General features: G+C 38.3%; 1 protein-coding gene across 1 annotated transcript in view; it reads left to right on the forward strand.

Annotated features, from left to right (window-relative positions):
- The window catches only part of BCLAF3 (BCLAF1 and THRAP3 family member 3), an 18,964-nt gene extending 1,045 nt beyond the window's left edge, over nucleotides 1-17,919 (forward strand). Inside the window, exons 2-7 of the mRNA XM_045290675.1 lie at nucleotides 7-178; nucleotides 5,419-5,594; nucleotides 6,747-6,852; nucleotides 8,452-8,512; nucleotides 11,413-11,537; nucleotides 17,603-17,919. Coding sequence (XP_045146610.1) covers nucleotides 7-178; nucleotides 5,419-5,594; nucleotides 6,747-6,852; nucleotides 8,452-8,512; nucleotides 11,413-11,537; nucleotides 17,603-17,657 — 695 coding nt within the window. The 3' untranslated portion in view covers nucleotides 17,658-17,919. The remainder of the gene's footprint in view (nucleotides 1-6; nucleotides 179-5,418; nucleotides 5,595-6,746; nucleotides 6,853-8,451; nucleotides 8,513-11,412; nucleotides 11,538-17,602) is intronic.
- The last annotated feature ends 1,920 nt before the right edge of the window (nucleotides 17,920-19,839 follow it).

A 19,839-nucleotide genomic window follows, 5' to 3' on the forward strand; every position in this document is an offset into this window, starting at 1 on the left:
CTGAAGGACGTGGAAGAGGATGGAGACCGCATCCGAAACCAGAAGATTCTTTTATTGGATTCGAAGGAAAATGGCACGAAGATGATACATTTGAGTATCCTTGGACACGAGAAGATTGCGGTCAGTTACCCAAAAGAGGCCCTGAGGATTTTGAGGCAAGATACTCTCTCCAGAAAAGGTATAGGGTAATATTACAGTTAATTTAGTATAAAGCCCCAAATGAAAATGTTTGTATGCTGTATGGTTGAAGATTGCGTTGCCATCAAGTCAATTCTGATTCATAGCCACTCTACAGCACAGAGTAAATAGAACTGTCCCTGTGGGTTTCTGAGACTGTAATTCTTTACAGGAACAGAAAGGCTCATCTTTTGCCTATTTTGTCTAGTTGGTGGGTTCAAACTGCTGACCTTGTAGTTAGCCCAGCGTGCAACTACAATACCACAAAGCTTTTGTCTAAAAAGAATTTTTTTTTAAGTAATTTATTTATATTCTATTAGTGGTAGTAAGCATTTATTTTTATAGTAAATCATGTTGATGGCTAGAGTTTTTTTAAGTTGGCATTTTTCTTTGTAACTCATTGTGCCTCTATGAATTGACTTTGAGGGATTATATTCGAATATGCCTTTCTGTTCTGCACTTAAAGTCATGGTGTCTTAACATTCTACACATGTAAATGCTCACTTTCTTATCTCCATTGCAAGTATAAACTATTTTATGTCAACACAGGTTTCCTGATGGTCATGATTTCAGAAATGAATTTACATCAAAAAGACCTTCAGACATGGAGCGATATGGCAACAGAGAGCATGTTGTGTACCCAGTCCAGGATACTGGATCTTCTCTTCCACCTAAGCAAGAAAAGAAAAGTCCACGAATGTCTGCATCACAAATTTGGCCATGTGTTTCAAATAGCCGGTTTGAGATCTCCTTAGTAACGGAGATGGTCAATGACTACCACAGCAACTATCAAAATCCCTCAGGAGTAGATCAAGGCTTTTTTGATACAGGGAATCAGCTATACTCTCAGGAAGAGGATGAGCAATTCAGTTTTCCAGTAGTCCCTGAAAATAGTGCACCAGGCAATTTTGAGGCTGAAACAGGGAGAGAGACTAACGAGGAGCTATCCAGAGACCCTCTTGAAGAAACCAAGATAGACCACGCTACCAGTTCTCAGTCAGATAAAATGGATCTTGAGTCCTTTTTTAAACAGATAAGAGAAACAGTTTCAAGAAATAAGAGCAGCCTTGATCTGAGAAAAAGATCTTCACGTGTGAAACGTTGCCCTTTGGGTTGTAAGAAGCAATCACTAGGGGTTGTTACATTTGAAACGAACAAAATGATAGCTCTATCCAGGTATTATCTTTGTTACTCCCCCCCTTATATTTAATAACTGTATCTTTAGCTTTATTTATGGCTTTGAAAATGGAACTATTAGTGTGTTTAGAGTCCATTGGGAATAGGGGTGGGGAGACTGCCTGGATTTTTTTCAAAAGAGCCTTGTAAAGAACGTGAACTCGTGTAATTTGTCATGGGGTCGAGTCCATGTCTGCGTATTTCCACATCGTATCTTAGGCTGATTCTTGGGTACAGGACAGTCCATTGAGTTATTCCTCTTTGTGAATTCAAATGTTTTTATCTTGCCAGCTTTCCCTTATTCAGGGTTAAGATGGGTAGAACTCCAGGAGAGCTATTCTTTGCTTTGTGTCTCAGAGATTGTGGACCCTGTTGTCTAAAATTCAGGGAATGTTTGAATTGGAAGGGACCTTAGCAAGCTGATTCTACAGAGGAAGAAAGTGAGGCCCTGAGAAGTGAAATGGCTAGTGTAACTGAGCAACTGGAACTCAAATTTATGTATTTCTCCCCTCTTCCTGCCTCCAACTCCAAGAGGCAGGAGCCTTAGCGTGGTTCTTATTATTATTTCAAAATGATGGGTTCAACTGACTATTTTCTTAGGAAGAGGAAATAAGATTATAATCCAGAAAGATGCTGCAGTTGATGGTTGGTTAATCTCTTAACGTTTCTTTAAAGCAAGAACAGACTGTTGCAGTATAAGTTACAGCTTCTTAAAGTAGGCTTACGAGGGGGTACCCAAAAAACACTGGAAAAAAGCATCACTGTGCGGAGTTTTCATAGTACAGCATTGAACAACTCACTCTGAGTTTAGTGCACCCAGTGGCATCACCTGGGAATGTTCTCTCTGGTCACAGTGAATTTTTTCATAAAACCAATTTCACTTGAACCTTTTTTTTTTGTGATTGCTGATTTAAGAGAACAGTGTGTGGCTGTGAAATTTTGTTTCCTGCTCGGAAAACATGCCACAGAAACTGTTGTGTTTTTGAATACAGCTTATAAGGATAGCACTATGGGAAAAAAGGGTACGCGTGGCTTTCTCATTTCAAAAAAGGTGAAATGTCGACTGATGACAAAAGCTCACTTTGTTCTGGAATTCCGTCAGCTTCCTGGATGAAAATGTCGATTTGTAGGTCACTTGTTGTTCATTCAACCAGGTCAGACTTACTATTTAGAAGTTCTGAAAAAATTGCGTAACAGTGTATGACAAAAAAGGCCTGATTTGTGGCAGACGGGGGACTGGTTTTGCCACCATGACAATGCATCTGCTCACGTAGCCATCTCAGTGTGTCAGTTTTTGGTAAAAAATAGCATGTCTCTTGCCCCACGCACCTGACTTTGTTCCGCAAATAAAGAGGGACATGAAAGGACAGCGATTTGACAATATAGAAGAGGTGGAAAAAACGAGGAAGGTGTTGTCAGCCATCCAAACAGATGAGTTTAAAAAATGTTTCAGAGAATGGAATTGCAAATTTGACAAATGTATTAAGTCTAATGGCAAGTACTTTGAAAGTGATAAGGTATTGTAAAAAAAAATTAAATGCTTTGAAACAGATTCCGGTGTTTTTTGGGTACCCCCTTGTACATATATATAATTTATGTGCTCATATAAAGCATTTATAATTATAGAAAATTGGATACACAGGAAGAAAAAATCACTGATAATCCTACTAATGTGGGACAATTTTATTAACCATTTTTGTTTTCTCTCTATGCATGGTTTTCATAATACGTTTTTATGTCTTTCGTGTATTAAGCCTTAAATCATTTTTGTGCTACTTTATTTCTTAGTAGTTCTTAATTTGTAGAGCACAATGACTGCTGTAAACATCAAATTTAAGAATATTACCATAAGCAATTTTTCTAACTTGTTATGAAAATGAAACATACAAAGGGTTTAAAGAATTGTATTGTGAACACCTCCATATCTACTCCTTAGAATCTGTAATATGGAATTCTTGTAGTGTAGTGCTTGGTTGTGTGTTGGGCTGTGATCTGCATAGTTGACAGTTCAAAACCACCAGAAGCTCCGAGGAAGAAAGACTGGGTTTTCTACCCCTGTAAACAGTTAACAGTCTCAGAAACCCACAGGGGGTCGCTATGAGTCAGCACTGACTCCATGACACATTCTACAATTTAAACATTTTACTCTAATTTTATAGCCACCTGTCTGTTCCTCTGCCATTTCATCGCATTTTTTCAGTGCACGTCACAAGAAGTTGCAAACATCCCTGTACTCCCTTTTAAATACTTCAGTGTTTAATTTTTATTAACAGTCTGGGATTCTTTTTTTATGAGATAAAGTTTATATATAGTGAAATGTACAAAAATCTAACTCTATATTTAAAATTATAAGAAAGCAGGGCTGCCCCGCACTTATTAGTAACGTGTGGTATACTTCAAAAGAGAGTAAATACATTGGTCGTAGTGCTTGTAAAGAGTGCTAGACATTTGGGAGGGTTGTAATTTTAATAGACCTCATTAGTGGTATTGAGGCCGGTTCATTTCACACTGAGAAGTAGAAGCTTGACCTATATCATGTGTCACAATAATGAACTTCCCAAAGGGAAGCTGCTGCATCTTTTGTCCTGGGTTTATATATCATAATTTTGTGAAATCTCATGATTTGTCAGTAGGGCCTGGCAGAGAATAGGCATGCCCTTTATCCCCTCCCACCCTTTTATTTATATATTTTAATTAAAAAAATAATTTTATTTGGGGCTCATACAGCTCTTATCACAATCCATACATCCAACCATTTTGTCAGGCATATTTGTACATTTTCAAAACACTTTCTTTCTACTTGAGCCCTTGGTATCATCGGCTCCTCATTTTTTCCCTCCCTCCCCCATCTCCCCTTTCTTATGAACCCTTGATAATTTTTTTTTTCATTTCTTACACCAGACCACTGTCTCCCTTCACCCACTTTTCTGTTGTCTGTCCCCCTGGAAGGGGATTATATGTGGATCATTGTGATGGGTTCCCCTTTTGTCCCCCCACCTTCCCCCTCCTGGTATTGCTACTCTCATTATTCGTTGCTACTTCATAACTATAATTTTGCTACTATTATGAATTGGGCAACAGCCTGTGAAATAGTTGTTTGACACACAAAGGGGTCGCCACACACAGGTTGAGAACCACTGAACTAGAGGAAAGTTAAATGTTTTCTGACTGGCTCCTCTTTTCCTTGTGACGCTTCTATAACTCTTAATGGGAGTAGAAAGCCTTGCCTTTCTTCAAAGAGTGGCTGATGGTTTCGAAACTGCTGATCTTGCAGTTTGCAGCCCAGTGTGTAACCACTCCCCCAGCAGAGTTTCTGGGATGCCATCTAGGTAGGTTAAATATTAATTACCCCGAGCGCGCGCGCACACACACACGCACACACACACACACGTTTCTCTGAGTTGCTAACTATTCAAGCAGTGATTGTTTCGGTGTGATCAATGGGCAGGTTGGCTGCTGGCAGATTGCATTCAAGGAGATGCCATCAGGAGTCTTGTGTAAAAAAAGCAAGGGATGCTGACATGAAAAAATAGAAGTCTTCATAGTCCCTTCCCCTTAACTCCAAATTGTCTAAATGTTTTCTGCAGATTGGAGCCAATGATGTAATAATGAATGTGCTTTGTGAATTTGTGACAAATGCCATTTGTTGGAAGACAATGTGAAAGGGCAACTTTGTATTTGTCATTTTGATTTTGTCACAAGCTTCCAGAGGGCAGGCTTTTTGTTCGTTCGCCTTGTGGTCTTTGCTGGTTTTTCATGTATTCGGTCTTTTGATTGGGCTCAGATGTGTGTACAAGAGGGAAGACAGGCCTTATTTTTTTAAGTGAGAATTTTTAAACTTTGATTTTTGTACATTTTATATAAAAGTGGCAAATATGTGAGTGATCTCTAATTTGAAAAGGAAAAGTCAAAGCCTTGAGTCTGTAGCTAACTTTTATACATATTTCAAGGCACATAATCTAGTGACATAAGAAAAGAAAAATCTTTTAAAAATCATAGCTGTCTTGCATTTTGATGTTCTTCTTACAGATTTATATTTACTACAACATTTGTAAATTATTCTAGGGCTGCTGCTACCTACTCTAAAGAGAGACAGATGTCACTTGATTTGATTGCTTCTAGCAAGAACGACGACAAATTTCATCCGGTATTTGAACATCTTAAGGATGCTCCGAAAATTGAGAGGAAAAATCCAGAACAATTTTCTCAGGATATAATAACAACAATCCACCAAGTTAAAGGTTGGTGATATTTTGCATATGCATTAAGGATAACAGAAAAACAGCTCAAGGCTTTTCCTGAACGTAGGTAATGATCTATGATACCACTCATATTCCATTATCAGTTCCATCACTGAGTAGGAAATCGGCTGGAGAGAATGTCAAAACCTAGTTGCTCTGTTGTTCCAATAACGTGTGCTTCAACGCATAGTTGTTTAGAGACCAGAACATAGAAAGAGATTTCTACCTAAGACATGTTTACTGAGAGCAGCAAGAAATAAGCGCTGGTGCCCTACCAGGGAGGAGGAAACCACAAAAAACAAGGCAGCAGGAAAAGTCTAGACATTTGGGACTCTAGGTCCTTTGTTGATATTCTTCAAACCACCTGAGGGCATTACTGGGTCTCTCCAGACCTTGAGGAATGACACCAGGAGATTTGGTATACTTCATTTAAGACATCAAGGAATGGAATAAAAAATTCTTTGAAGATTTACATTAAATTCTTAGATTTTGTTTTATTGACTGGCAGTTTCATTAATTGGAAAATTCAGTCATGTAGAATGACTTCCCCAAATGTAGTATTTAAACTGGAAGTTTTAAAGAACTGCAAAAAAATGTCATATATTTCTTGCTCAACAATTTCATTCATCATTTTACCGACATAAAACACTTCAAAATGGAATTGTTTTCTCTGCTTCTCACAAATTAGGGCATAGGTGTACTTGAAGCAGACCATTTGTCTGAAGTCGTTTGGCATCCCCCCTCCCAGCTCCAGGTCCTCTCAGCCAATGGAAGTAGTGATTTTTAGAAGGGTATCCTAGAAAAGTCCAGGAGGTTGTCCCTAAACAGGAACAGTAAAGGAGGGGTAAGAATTGCAGCCCCTATCTTGGATACCCTGCCCCACAAGTAAGCAGGCATCTGAACTAGAAACAGAATCCTTGGAGGAATGAATCAGATGTTTTTTTACTGTTGTGTGGGCTTGGGGCTTGGGAAGCACTGGAGCACGATGAACTGGTCTGAACTAAATTGAGGGCTCACATATTTTCAAGAGAAAATAAAGGATGTGTGTGTGTGTGCGTGCTTTAAGTAGTTCCTTCTTCCTGTGTTTTTATATACTCTTGCAAGTGGAATCAGTTTTACATAGCAAATAAAACCTTTCGATTTCTTTTTCAGAAAATTATTTTCCATTGCCTGATAATACACTGCATGAGCGTTTCTCAGAACTCCAAGCTGAAACTGGACTTGTGATACCAAGGAGCTCATATTCTAAAATGCACAGGTAATGCTTTAACACATGGAAATAAACCTCAGAACAGATTCAGGAAGGTGTTGCCTCTTGACCTTGCTCACCTTGGCTTGCTGTAGACTCTAGGACTACATAGTCTCCTTAAAAACAGGACTAACCCAAGCACGTCCTGGGGCAGTATCCTTTTATGGAATAGGTTGTTTCGAAGCCACTGGCTAGCATTGTTTAAATGCGAAAGATTTTGCTAAAATTTACCTAACTTAGATTCAGGAGTCCTGATGGTTTAGTGGTCTTTAACTGCAAGGTCAGCAGGTCAAAACTACCAGCTAGGCCAGAGGTGGTTGAAAGACCGCTTTCTACTCCTGTACAGAGTTAGAGTCTTGGAAACTCATGAGGCAGTTCTACCATGTACTACTGGGGTTGCTAGGAGTTGGCATTGACTTGATGGCAATGAGGTTTATTGTGTTTTTAACTTTGAGTCTGTGGTGTCTATAGTAGTTGCCTATTGAAGTGATCACTGGAAGAATGAAAGACATTGAAATCATGGCTTGCTTCACATAGCGATTTCTGGATGAAAACATATGTCTTCTATTTTCACTTGACCAAACAGGTGGTGTTTTGTGAGCTAAGTTGAATCATTGTTAGAATACACTATGAGTTAGTTAATTGTGCCAACCTGGCCGATAATCATATGTGGGGCTAATTGAAAGGCGGAGGGATAAATGGGTGGTGAGCCTTGCCTTTCTAGTTCTCGGGTCTCTTGCTTTGTGATGGTTGCACCAGGGTGCAGCTGCCTTAGCAGTTCCCTGCTTCAGCTGGCAAGATTGACTTCCTACAAGACATCCCCAAGGAGAAGCCACATGGACCTATCCCGATGCAGCCCTGGGTGCTGGAGCAGCCGTGTGGAGACCCCTGCCAGTGCTGAGATGCTTATTCATTCACTGATTCAGCTTCCCTCCTGCAGTCGGTATCATTGCCTCTTTTTGTGAGGTGGAGGACTTTGTGGACTGGTGTTGGGTTAATGGGTTAATGTTGGACTTGTGGGCTTGGGCAGCATTGGGTTGGGATGTTTTCGAGATGCACACTTTCTTTACATAAAACTCTCTTATGCTTGAGTTGCTGTGGATTTGTTTCTCTAAAGTACCCATACTAATACACTATATCACTGGAGCAGAGTGTAGTTTAAGGCTATACAGACTGGTGATTTGAGAACCATATAGCTCTGGTGACACTATAGTTGAAGTGCTTGGTCTCCAACCAAAAGTTTCTCAACTTAAACCTACCAGATGCTTCATGAGAAAAGAGTTGGTTGACTTCTGTAAAGATTTACAGTCTTGGAAGCTCTACGAGACAGTTCAACTCTGTCCTATAGGGTCACTATGAGTCAGGATCAACTTGGTGGCAGTGGGTTTGGTTTTGGGCTGTCATTTGCTTAGTAAAGCTTCACTATACTGTTGTTCATGGGATCTGTATGTTCTGGGAGACTGCCGGGTAGATGAAAAATCACCTAGTCGAGTTTCCTTTGCTTCCTCCAAATCACAAGCTTTATTTCAAATCCTGTCCGTTGGAGAATGGCAGCATACTGTCAGAATATAACATAATCATTTACTTTTAATATGCTTTTGATTTTAGGACAATTTATGTACCTCTGGTGGGCTTTCCAAATGAAACTGTGGGCCATGAACCAGAACAGGTAAGAAAATACAACTTTGGGCGAAAGATTATCTTCTTCGTAGTATACTAGTGGGAAAAAACTTGGTGATGCATTGTAAAAAAAAAGTAGAGACAAGGATTGAGACCCCCAAATCTGACATTTGAAAAGTTCTCCAAGTGATTCTGATTATCGGTTAGGTTGAAGAGAGAATACAGATAAAACAAGATAAAAACTAATTATATTCCCAAAGAGGTATGGTCTCTAAGGAAAATAGCTTTGTGGACTTGACATAAAATTACAGCCTTTCATATTTCTTCCAAAGCATTTTACACTGTAAAATCTGCAAAAAGTATGTTTGTTACTTATGAATACATTCTGTAGGACTGTTTTGGACAAATAAGTTATACATGGTATGAATACCAAAGGACAGAATTTCATTTTTTTATTATTGTTCCATTTTTCTTTTTTCTTAAATCATTTTATTGAGGGCTCATTCAACTCTTATCACAATCCATACAAACATCCATTGTGACAAGCACATTTATACATTTTAAAATGTTTTTAATTTTTAAAAATCATTTTATCGGGGACTCATACAACTCTTATCACAATCCATACATACATCTATTGTGCCACGCACATTTGTATATTTGTTACCATTATCATTCTCAAAACATTTTCCTTCTACTAGAGCCCTTGGTATCAGCTCCTCATTTTCCCCCTCCCTCCCTCACGAACCCTTGATAATTTATAAATTATTAATTGTATTTTCATGTCTTACACTGTCTGACGTATCCCTTCACCCACTTTTCTGTTGTCCATCCCCCAGGGAGGGGGTTATATGTAGATCATTGTGATTGGCTCCCCCTTTCTCCCCCACCTTCCCATTCCCCTCCTGGTATCACTACTCTCATTATTGGTCCTGAGGGGTTTATCTACCCTGGCTTCCTTGTGTTTCCAGCTCTTATCTCTACCAGTGTACATCCTCTGGTCTAACAGGATTTATAAGGTAGAACTGGGATCATGATAGTAGGGGGAAGGAAGCATTAAAGAACTAGAGGAAAGTTGTACGTTTCATTGGTGCTATACTGCACTCTGACTGGTTTGTCTCCTCCCCAAAACCTTCTGTAAGGGCAAGTCCAGTTGCCTACAGATAGGCTTTGGGTCTCCACTCCACACTCCCCCTCAGTCAGAATATGATTTTTTGTTCATTGATGCCTGATACCTTATCCTATCGACACCTTGTGGTCACACATGCTGGCTGGTGTACTTCTTCCATGTGAGCTTTGTCGCTTCTCAGCTAGATCGCCGCATGTTTATCTTCAAGCCTTTAAGACCCCAGACACTATATCTGTTGATAGCCAGGCACCACCAGCTTTCTTCACCAAATTTGTCTTCAGCGATTGTGTTGGGAAGGTGGGCATCATGGAATGCCAGTTTAATAAAACAAAGTGTTCTTGCATTGAGGGAGTACTTGAGTAGAGGCTCAATGTCCATCTGCTACCTTAATATTAAACCTATAAATATATGCTCATAGATCTATTTCTCCATCATCATAAATAAATATATTTACATGTGTACATGAGAATTTCATTTTTCATTGCCCTTTTCTTAACTGCAGAATGTAAGAAAGATCATAGGGAATTTTAACTGACAAAATCATGGCAATAACATTGAAAAAGCATGGATTTAAATTTCTTTATTGTTCAAAGTTATGTGTGGCTCTCCCCCAGCACCTTCCTGTCCCCTCCTGTTTTGGCCAATTAGAAAAATTATCGTAACTTCTTGTTGCAGTGGGAAAAAATGATTATTGTTTTGGAACAGTATATCAGGTCCTCGAAGAACTGCTAATTTCTTCATTAAGATTAAAGTATATTTGTAGAAAAGATTTTAATACATTTTGGATAGAATTTTTAAACTTGAACTCACAGGGTTGGTTTATTGAATGAATCATATTTTCAGTAAACTTTTAATCATCAAATTAGTATAACCAATTTAGAGCAAATTTGAAGATTTTTTAAAAATTAGATACTTTTATTGGGGGCTCTTACATCTCTTATCCCAATCCGTACTATCATTCATTGTGTCAAGCACATTTGTACATATGCTGCCATCATTTTCAAAGCATTTTCTTTCTACTTGAGCCCTTTCTATCAGCTCCTCATTTTCCCCTTCCCTCCCCCACCCACTCTCCCTCATGAACCCTTGATAAGTTATAGATTATTATTTTCATATCTTACATCATCCTCTGTTGCCCTTCACCCACTTTTCTGTTGTTCGTCCCCCTGGGAGGTGGTTATATGTTGATCCTTGTGATCAATTTCCAAATTTGAAGATTAAAAAGAAATGAATGTAATTTAACCACTTAACAAAATTGATACTTTATATTTCTGTTTGTTAAATACTTAAGATGCATCCATTTTTTGTTGTTACTTAAGATATATGTGTTATTTTTAAAATATGTATGTGTATTACTTTGAACATATGAGGGTGTTTGTGGGAAAATTCCATGATCTTTGTGGGGGGGCTTCTTTTTTTATTTAAAAGATCATTTTATTGGAGGCTCTTACAGCTCTTATAACAATCCATACTTAATTTGTATCAAGCATATTTTTATATATGTTCCCATCATTACTTTCTAAACATTTACTTTCTGTTTGAGCCCTTGTTTCTATTATCTTTTAATTCTGTTTTTCTACAAACTTAAAGCCGTTCGTATTTGAGAAATATCCCATTTTGCGAAGAGAATTTCACAAGTGGGATTCCTGGTTGTTAGAAATTTCTTCTGGCAGTGTACCAAAATGCGTGTATCCCTTTATACTGCCATTAACAGGATGAGTGGAGGATTACATCCTTAAGATTCTTCCTAAGATTCTTACTAGGTAGTATCTTTGTATAACTGTAATGCTAATGGTTTGTCTTCTGTCAAAATTCCTCAGAGTGTGGTCAAAATAATCCAGCCAAATGACCTACGACATGACATTGAAAGAAGGCGAAGGGAACGTTTGCAGAATGAAGGAGATGGAGATGGGCACGATTTTTACATCGATGGTGCTGCTGAAAGGTAATTGGTGGAGGACCAAACATCTGCCTGCTTTCAGGGAGTTTGGGTTTCATCAGATGTTTTCAAATTTTTGTTATTTGGTTTTAGTATAGGGGTTTGGCTTTTCAGATTCATTTCATATGTTTAAGTGAATGCTTTAAAAACATTTCCAAGTTATTCAGTGACTATCATACTGTTTTATTTAAATGAACAGAAAATCATGAGAGCAGGGGAGTACTTGAGGTCTTCCTCGTTCTAGAGTAGAATGTACCGACATTTTATTAGCAGATGCCAGAACCAATACCTTTATGGCCTTGTTTTGCTAAGTTTACTGAGACTCATCCCTTTAGATCTTGATATTCTTTGGATAGTACAGAATTTCTTGAGGCCAGTACAATTTTATTGTGGGACCCTCCTTAGATGCTTGTCCATGAAACAGGGAGATGGAATAGAAGATTCAGGGGAAACCCGAGTTTAGTTTGAATCTCAACAGCTGCCAGCTTATGAGTTCTTTGATCTTGGGAAAACTTGCTTAGTCTCTGGATTCTCTCAATCTATAAAATGAGAATAAGCATATTTATGATGAGAGGAAGTTACGAATGGTAAATGAGCTCGCACCGGTGAAGTACTTATGCCATGCATAAGTAGATCTTTGTTTTTTCTCTGCCAACCCTGTTCCTCTTTTTGGTGCTGTGTGTAACCTAGATTGGCCCCAGTTTATCTTTAGTTATGAAAACTATATAGACGTCATAGCAGTTCTGGGACGCCACATAATTAGGAAGTAGAATTGAATGAGGTAAAATTGCTAGTTTGTACAGATTCGTCATAGATTATTTGTATCTCCCCCAAAATAAGAACATAAGAAATAGGAAATGCCAGAAGCATTTGATTTTCTGTGGTCCCTAGTATCAAGCGACTCCAAAGCTATTTAACCAGACTGTATATCAAATTTTAGTCTCAGTCATGATACATGGAGCTTGTTTAAAGCTGGAGCAGATTTTAATGCTAAGTTTGAGACTAATTAAAAGACAGCAAAACTTTTTGTTGGGGTGTATGAAACAGAATTGAAAATATTGTTGAATTAGCCAGCAGTTCACTTCCTAAAGCAGGGCCTCTAGAGAGCACAAGGAGTATCATGGGAGAGAGGTGGACTCTGCCAGGGAGAAGAAGGGTTGTGGAGATGGGGTTTCTAGAACTGGAGGAGAACTCAGAAGAGGAAGGACCTACCCTGTACCCCCACCCCCGCCTCCAGGCTGCCCAGGAAGATGGGGGGAAGAAAGGTGTGCTACTGAGATATTAGCAAAGAAGTTTCTGGGCTAGTGTGACATGAGACTTTAGTGACAACAGGAGAGGGGAGCCTATTGTTTGTTGTGGGGTGCAGCAGTGTCAGAGGCCCGTCTGCCAATGAGGCAACCCTGAACCAGCCACATGCCTGACCTCCAATGAATGAGCTGAGCCCTAAGCCATTTGTGTGTTTACCACCAGAGCCTGTCAGCCAGGGCTGTGCAGTGCGGAGGAGCTAGAGCAGGGCTTCTCTTCCTGCCCTCAGCACAGGCAATTTCAGGGCTTTACAGTCCTCCAGAGCCCTCGTCCAAAGAATGTCGTTTCCTTCCATTGCTCACTTCCAACTCAGCTTAATTATTTTAACCCTGACAGCTATTACTGTTTTCATAGTAATTTATAATTGAGATTTTACTATTGTGCTACATTAATTCTCTGAAGTAGGGGGATATTTTTATTGTTCATTTGTTGCATAAAGGTGACCTATATAATTTTTATTGTCACACTTTGATTTTACTAGGGGTGATACCCATTTCAGTGTGTCAAAATCAAAGAAGGCATATACTGGTGGATTCAGCAAACCTGTACGTTTTTTAAAAAAATCTAATTTTGGATTTTCCCCCCACAAATCTCAGAGGGTCAGATTATAGTTTCAGAACCTTCACTTTTGTCCATTCCATTCTCCTCACACACTTCTGCAGTAGGACCCCTGATATTCTTCATATCTATAACTCTTCGTTAAGTACTATACAGACTCAAGTATTAGCAGAGTTTTTCAGCACATTCATAATGCAGTTTTTGTGGTAAAATTAGGTGCCTCAGCTGATATTCGGGTCAGCTTATACTGGAGTATATACGGTACATGTTATAAGAATTTGTGGAGGCTTAAAATTACAATAGAAGAGATGGGGATCTCATATTTTATTTTATTGGAGCCATTAAAATTTTAGTGCTAGTGGAAGCCTTTAAAAATAACTTTAAAATGTAAATAAAAATATGCTAAAATTTACTTACCATAAAACTACTTATTTTACGTAGTACAATTTTTTGGTAGATTTTCAGTAAATGTCTGAGATATATAACTATTACCATACTACTATTCTAGCACATTCTCATAATATAACTAGTAAAACCCTATGAAAAACCATGGGCCAGTCTGCAGCCAATTGTGGGATGGCACCATTTTGTCTATTGTACATGAGGTGATCCATGGGGTTTTCATTGACCGACTTTTGGAAGTAGGTCATCAAGTCTTTTTTCCTAGCCCATGTTTGTCTGGAAACTACTCTGTAATCCGTACCTCATCCCAGCAACACTAGAGGCTCCACTGGCAGGCAAGCAGTGGATACAGATGAGGTCTATTGTCCGGAAATCAAACTCAGGTATTTTGTGTGGAGGGTGAGAGTTCTACCATCACACCACCACTCTCCTTATGTAATGATGATATTGGTGGTTGGTGCCACCAAATCAGATCCCACTCACAGCGATCTTGTGTACACCAGAAGAAAATGTTGCCTGTCATTCTCACAGTCCCATTGTAGCATTGTAGCTCACTGTTGTGGCCACTGTGTCAGTCCATCTCACTGGAGGTCTTCCTCTTTTTTGATGATCCTCTACTTTACTAAGCATGTTGTCCTTCTCCAGAGACTCATTTTCCTGGTAATATGTCCAAAGGATGTAAAATGAAGTCTTGCCATTCTCGCTTCTAAGCCTTCTAGCTATACTTTATCCAAGATAGATTTGTTTATTCTTTTGACAGTCCACAGTACTTTGAATATTACTTGCCAATACCATAATTCAAAGGCATCAATTATTTGATCTTATTCACTGTCCAGCTTTTTGCATGCATATGAGGCAATTGAAAACACCATCGCTTTTTTTCTCAGTGGGGAGGGGTGGTGTAAAAAGGAGCTGATGTCAAGGAGTTCAAGAAGGAAGAGAATTTAGAAACTGATTGTTGTAGCAATTGTACAATACTGCTTGCTGTGATTGAACTATGGAACAATAATTATATCTGTATTAGCTCCCAATTTAAAGAAAAAAGAAAATACCATAGCTTGGGTCAGAAGCACTTCAGTCCCCAAACTGATATCTTTGCTCTTTAACACTTCAAAGACATCTTTTTTCCCCAAAGACATCTTTTACAGCAGATTTCCCAGTACAATATGTCATCTGACTTATTTCTTTTTCTAAAAAAAAATCATTTTATTGGGGGATCTTACACATCTTACACATTGCTTCCATGAGCATTGATTGAAAAATGAAATCCTTAATATTTTATCCATTTGCCATGATGAGAGGGTTTTTGTTGTCTTTATATTGAGGTTTGTAGTCTGGCTGCAATCTAAAGGCTGTAGTCTTTGATCCTCATCAGTAAGTGCTTCAAATCCTCTCACTTTCAGTAAGCAAGGTTATGTCATCTGCATATCATAGGTGGTTAATAAGCCTTATGCCAATCTTGATGACATATTCTTCATTTAGTCTAGCTTCTTTAGAGTATTTGCTCAGTACACAAATTAGATAAGTATGGTAAAAGGATATGAACCTGACACTCAAACTTTCCTTATTTTAAACCCTTTTTCCGTTCAAACCCTTGTTCTGTTCGAACGACTTCCTTCATAGGAGAACAACGAAGTGTTCTGGAATCCCTATTCTTCCTAATTAGGTTTTCAGAAATAGCTAGCCATAGAATATATTGTAAACATGCTTCACACCACCTTTAACCTCTTGAATAATGAAGCATGAAATCAAGTGAAAATTTGATGTCTGCATAATGGAGAGAGAGACAGTGTAGAGAGTGATTCAGATTTCTAGTTCGAGTTTGTGTTCTCTTTGAACTGATAAGAGTTGATTGTAGTACTTTACTAAGATTAGCACAAGACTTATGAGCATTTCCCGTTACCGACCCTCTCCCCTTATGGAAGGTTTGATAACATTAATTATTAAGAAAAAAATTCAGAATATGTGCAATGTTTCCTTTTAATTAATTGTTTAAAAATTTGTAATATTACGTGATTGTTTAAGATCTCACAATCCTTTAGGTTAAAATAGTGGAAATAATTTCTTCTAAGAAAAGAACGATTTTGTTAAAATTTAATCTTCATTTGAATTCATAGAGTTCAAAGTCAGATAGTGTGTAAAGGGCACAAAGGACAAATATGACCTTCTCTGGCTTGAGTAGAGAAGAGAATCCAACTCCTCACCAACCCAGGCTGATTGCCATGAGGCAGTGGGAAGACCTTCTTCTACCCTCCTTCATCTTTCTTTTACCTTATCCTGACATGAACCATTCCTCTCAGAACATTCTACTCTCTACTGGGTTCAATAATCCATTGTAATTGTCACATATAACTGACAGCTAATACTCACAATTAAGAGGGTTTATTAGGGAAGTTACCAGGGTAATCACAAGTCAGAATCAGTGAACCGTAAGGATGCAGTCATTGGTCCCCAGCAACACCTCTCCTCAGTCAAGTCTCTCAGCCTCTCAACACGTGGCCCCTTGGCTTTGTCTCCATGGGCCAGGAAGCCAGTCCATTGCTCTGCCTCATACTTTCATAGGCTTACTGGTGCTTCTCTGTTCTATCTCATGATCTCTGTGCCTCTGGTCTGTCGCCCCCCACTTCAGACAGATTTCGAAAGTGTTCCACCTGTAACCTAACCTTGTATTCAGCTAAAACTGACCAATCCCCTCATTAGTGTTACACACGCCTTGCTTGCATGATCCTACCCAGTCATTTGGAGGTTGTTAGAGACATGGGTAAAAGAATCACAAGAAATTTCACTTCACACATGGTAATTACATCATTATAGAGGTCGAAATGGAATCTTCTCAATCTCAAGACTGGTTTTACTATATCCAGTTTGAGAAGATAGTTTAATACAAGCATAATATTCCATCAGAAATTCTGCTTTTTTGTTTGTTCTTTGTTTTTTGTAGTCTTAGGAAAATAATTGGAAGGTAGGACTGATATATATAAATACATTTAAACAAAGGTTTTTTGCTTTATTGTGTACAACATTTCAATTTCTAAAATAATTCCAGTGCAAAATACATCTTCCCCTTTAGCTTCTTGAATATTACCCTGGTGGTGTAGTGGGTTATGCATTGAGCTGCTAACCACAAGGTTAGCTGTTTGAAAGCACCAACCACTCCAGGGAGAAAGATGAAGCCTTCTATTCCCATATAAAGAGTTAGGGTCTTAGACCTGGAACTAACTATCAGTTTTGTTCGTTTGTTTCTTTTGACCTATGTCTGTCTATATAAGATAGGCAGGACAAATAATACTGAGGAGAAAACAGCGGGACCGGTCCTGGGGGAAATGGGAGAGGAAAGGGTTAGGGTTGACTTGTCTCACATCCTGGGGCATGGTGTCAGAAGACGCCAGTCCCTGGAGGAGGACATTACGCTTGGCCAAGTAGAGGGTCAGGGTAAAAGAGGAAGGCCCTGGACTAGATAGATTGACAAAGTGGCTACAACAATGGGCTCAAGCATAACAATTATGAGGATGGTGCACGACCGGGTCATAATTTGCCCTGTGATACTAAGGGTTGCTTGTAGTTGCGACTGACTCGATGGCACCTGACGACAACAACAACTAACTTGTCATTTGATACCTGCCTTGATGTGTTCTGTTCTCAAACTTTGAGGTTACATGTACCTCTGGGGATCTTAGGTACAAATAGAAGCATATAAATTAAACTATTTTGAAAATTACACTGTAAGCAAAACTCTAGCTCTGGCTAACTGTGGAGTTCTGATTCTTCCTCTGAGTTCTGTATTTCCTTTTGTTTTCTCTTATCAGGGATATAGAAAGTAGACCACCGAATTCTAATCTGGGGGTGCTACATCGAAGATGATCCTACAGGTCAAGTGTTCGGGAGCCTCTCCTTTTATAGGAGATCAAACGTATAGTAAAGCACTAATACTGTAACTTTCCTTATTAAAATAACTTGTTTAACATAGTGAAATGCTGCACATTTTTCTAGTTGCTTAACAATTATTTTTAAATTACAATATTGAATTTAAAAGTTGTATTAAACTACAGTTGGCTTTGTTTATATTGGTTTTGCAAAAAGTCAAAAGAACCCCCTTGGAGGGCATGATTTTTGGAGCTTTTTTCTTTTTGGTGTGTGCATGGTTTGGTAGAGAAAACATACTGTGTTACCGCCAGTCAGTTATGTTGAAAGTTTTCCTTTTGTCATAAAAAGAAAAGTTTTTGAAATTTGTAATGTTCACATAAGAAATAACTTGAAACAGTGGCCTTATGGTACTCGATTTTATATTGAGTTTTTCCTTTTTCCTTATGGCACTTGGGTGTACAAACTTGAAGTTTCATTCAGTTTTTTTAAATTAAGGCCTCTTTATTTCTTATTTTATTTTTAAGGCCTCTACTTACATTTCATGTTAAGATGTAAGAAGACTAGTGAAAAGGTGCTTTAATCAGCTAGTTATGAGTGCAATGATTTTTTTTCTAACAAGTTTGTTCTGTTTGTTCCTACAACTATTTTCCTCATTTCAAATTTCAAAATGCAACAGTGGAAACAATGAAAAGATTTTATAATCTATATTCCATCACTATTTTTCCCTCAGGGTAAGCTTATGCATACCATATTTTTAAAGGCTCTAAATTTTTTGACAGATACAGTCTCTTATTTGAAAATTGTACTTTAGTCTACTACAGTATTGCCTTTTGCAAGTAAATCTTAAAAAGCATTTATGTTCAGTTCATCTGGTGTGTACAAAGTCCCTGCTTTGTGTAGGACAAAACTTTGGAGAGTTTAAGTGAAATATTAAGCCCCTAGTACTTTATTTGTGCTTTAATTCTTCTGTTTATTCCCTGTTAAAGTTTTGTGAAATGTTTACTTGCTATGGAATAAAATCTTGTTTCCACTTGAGAAATACCTGGCAGAGTGTTTGAGCTTTATTCTAATTTGATATGAAACTTACAGCCTTGGGTGTACAGTCTGTTGATATAATTTTCACTTAAAAAGGCCACTTTCTACATTGAGATATAAAGGTGATAGGAACTTGGATTTTCATGACAGGATTGTGCAAAGGTCCTATTACGGACATTTCATTTTCACTTAACTCTGAGGTGGGTTAGTGCTAATTTGGGGGTGGGGGGATGTGGGGTGGAGAATTCTTGATTCATTGCGAATGGCTTCTTATGCTGCACACTGTCTCTATAGGTTCAGTTTTCCACACATATTTAATATTTTACTTTAGTAAAAGGAAATGTGGGCACCTAAGATGACAGCTTCCTGTTTTGTTTGGTACTTAAGAAATCTGTTCTCAGTTTTTATAAAAATAATTTCATTCTCATATTCGGGTGCATGCTGTTGAGCTTTGAATATTTATACTTTTAACAAATACTTATAGCACACATGCTAAGATGATAGCAATGGCCAAACTAGGACACATGGGCTTCACGTGTATGGTACAAGCAGTCTAATAGGGAAATCCTGATACACAGAGAATTGAAACTCTTTAGGCAACAGTGGGTCTAGTGCTGTTTTTATTGTGCCGCTGTAATATATAATGGTAAGATGGTTGACTCAATAGTCATCATCATACAGCTGGTTTTCTGGTTAGGCATATTAGGATCAACTTTTGGCATTATCCTAAAATGCATACCATGCTGCTTGCATAATACAAATTGATAGCATCTGTATATTCAAAAGACATTGAATGTATAAGTTCTAAAGCTTAACAAGACTTACTTTATAATTTGGAATATAAAATAATGACATGAACCATGTCTGCCTTTTTTACCATCTCCAGTGCCCACTGTCAGACTTGAACTCCTTCAATATTAGTTGGATGAATAGAGTGGAATATGCGTACTGGGTACAAACATCTAATTTTCACATGGGGGTTAGACAAAACAGTAACCATAACACTTTATCGGCTGAAAGGACCTTGAATTCTCTAATGCCTAAGAGTATTGTTGATGTTAGTTGCTCTCAAGTCTGTTTCAATTCATGATAACCTCATGCAAAACAGAACAAAACGCGTCTGTTCCTACACTGTCTAGGTAAT

Source organism: Echinops telfairi, unplaced genomic scaffold (assembly GCF_000313985.2).
Source record: "Echinops telfairi isolate 266 unplaced genomic scaffold, ASM31398v2 ScPeMD7_53;HRSCAF=182, whole genome shotgun sequence".
Lineage (NCBI taxonomy): Eukaryota > Metazoa > Chordata > Mammalia > Afrosoricida > Tenrecidae > Echinops > Echinops telfairi.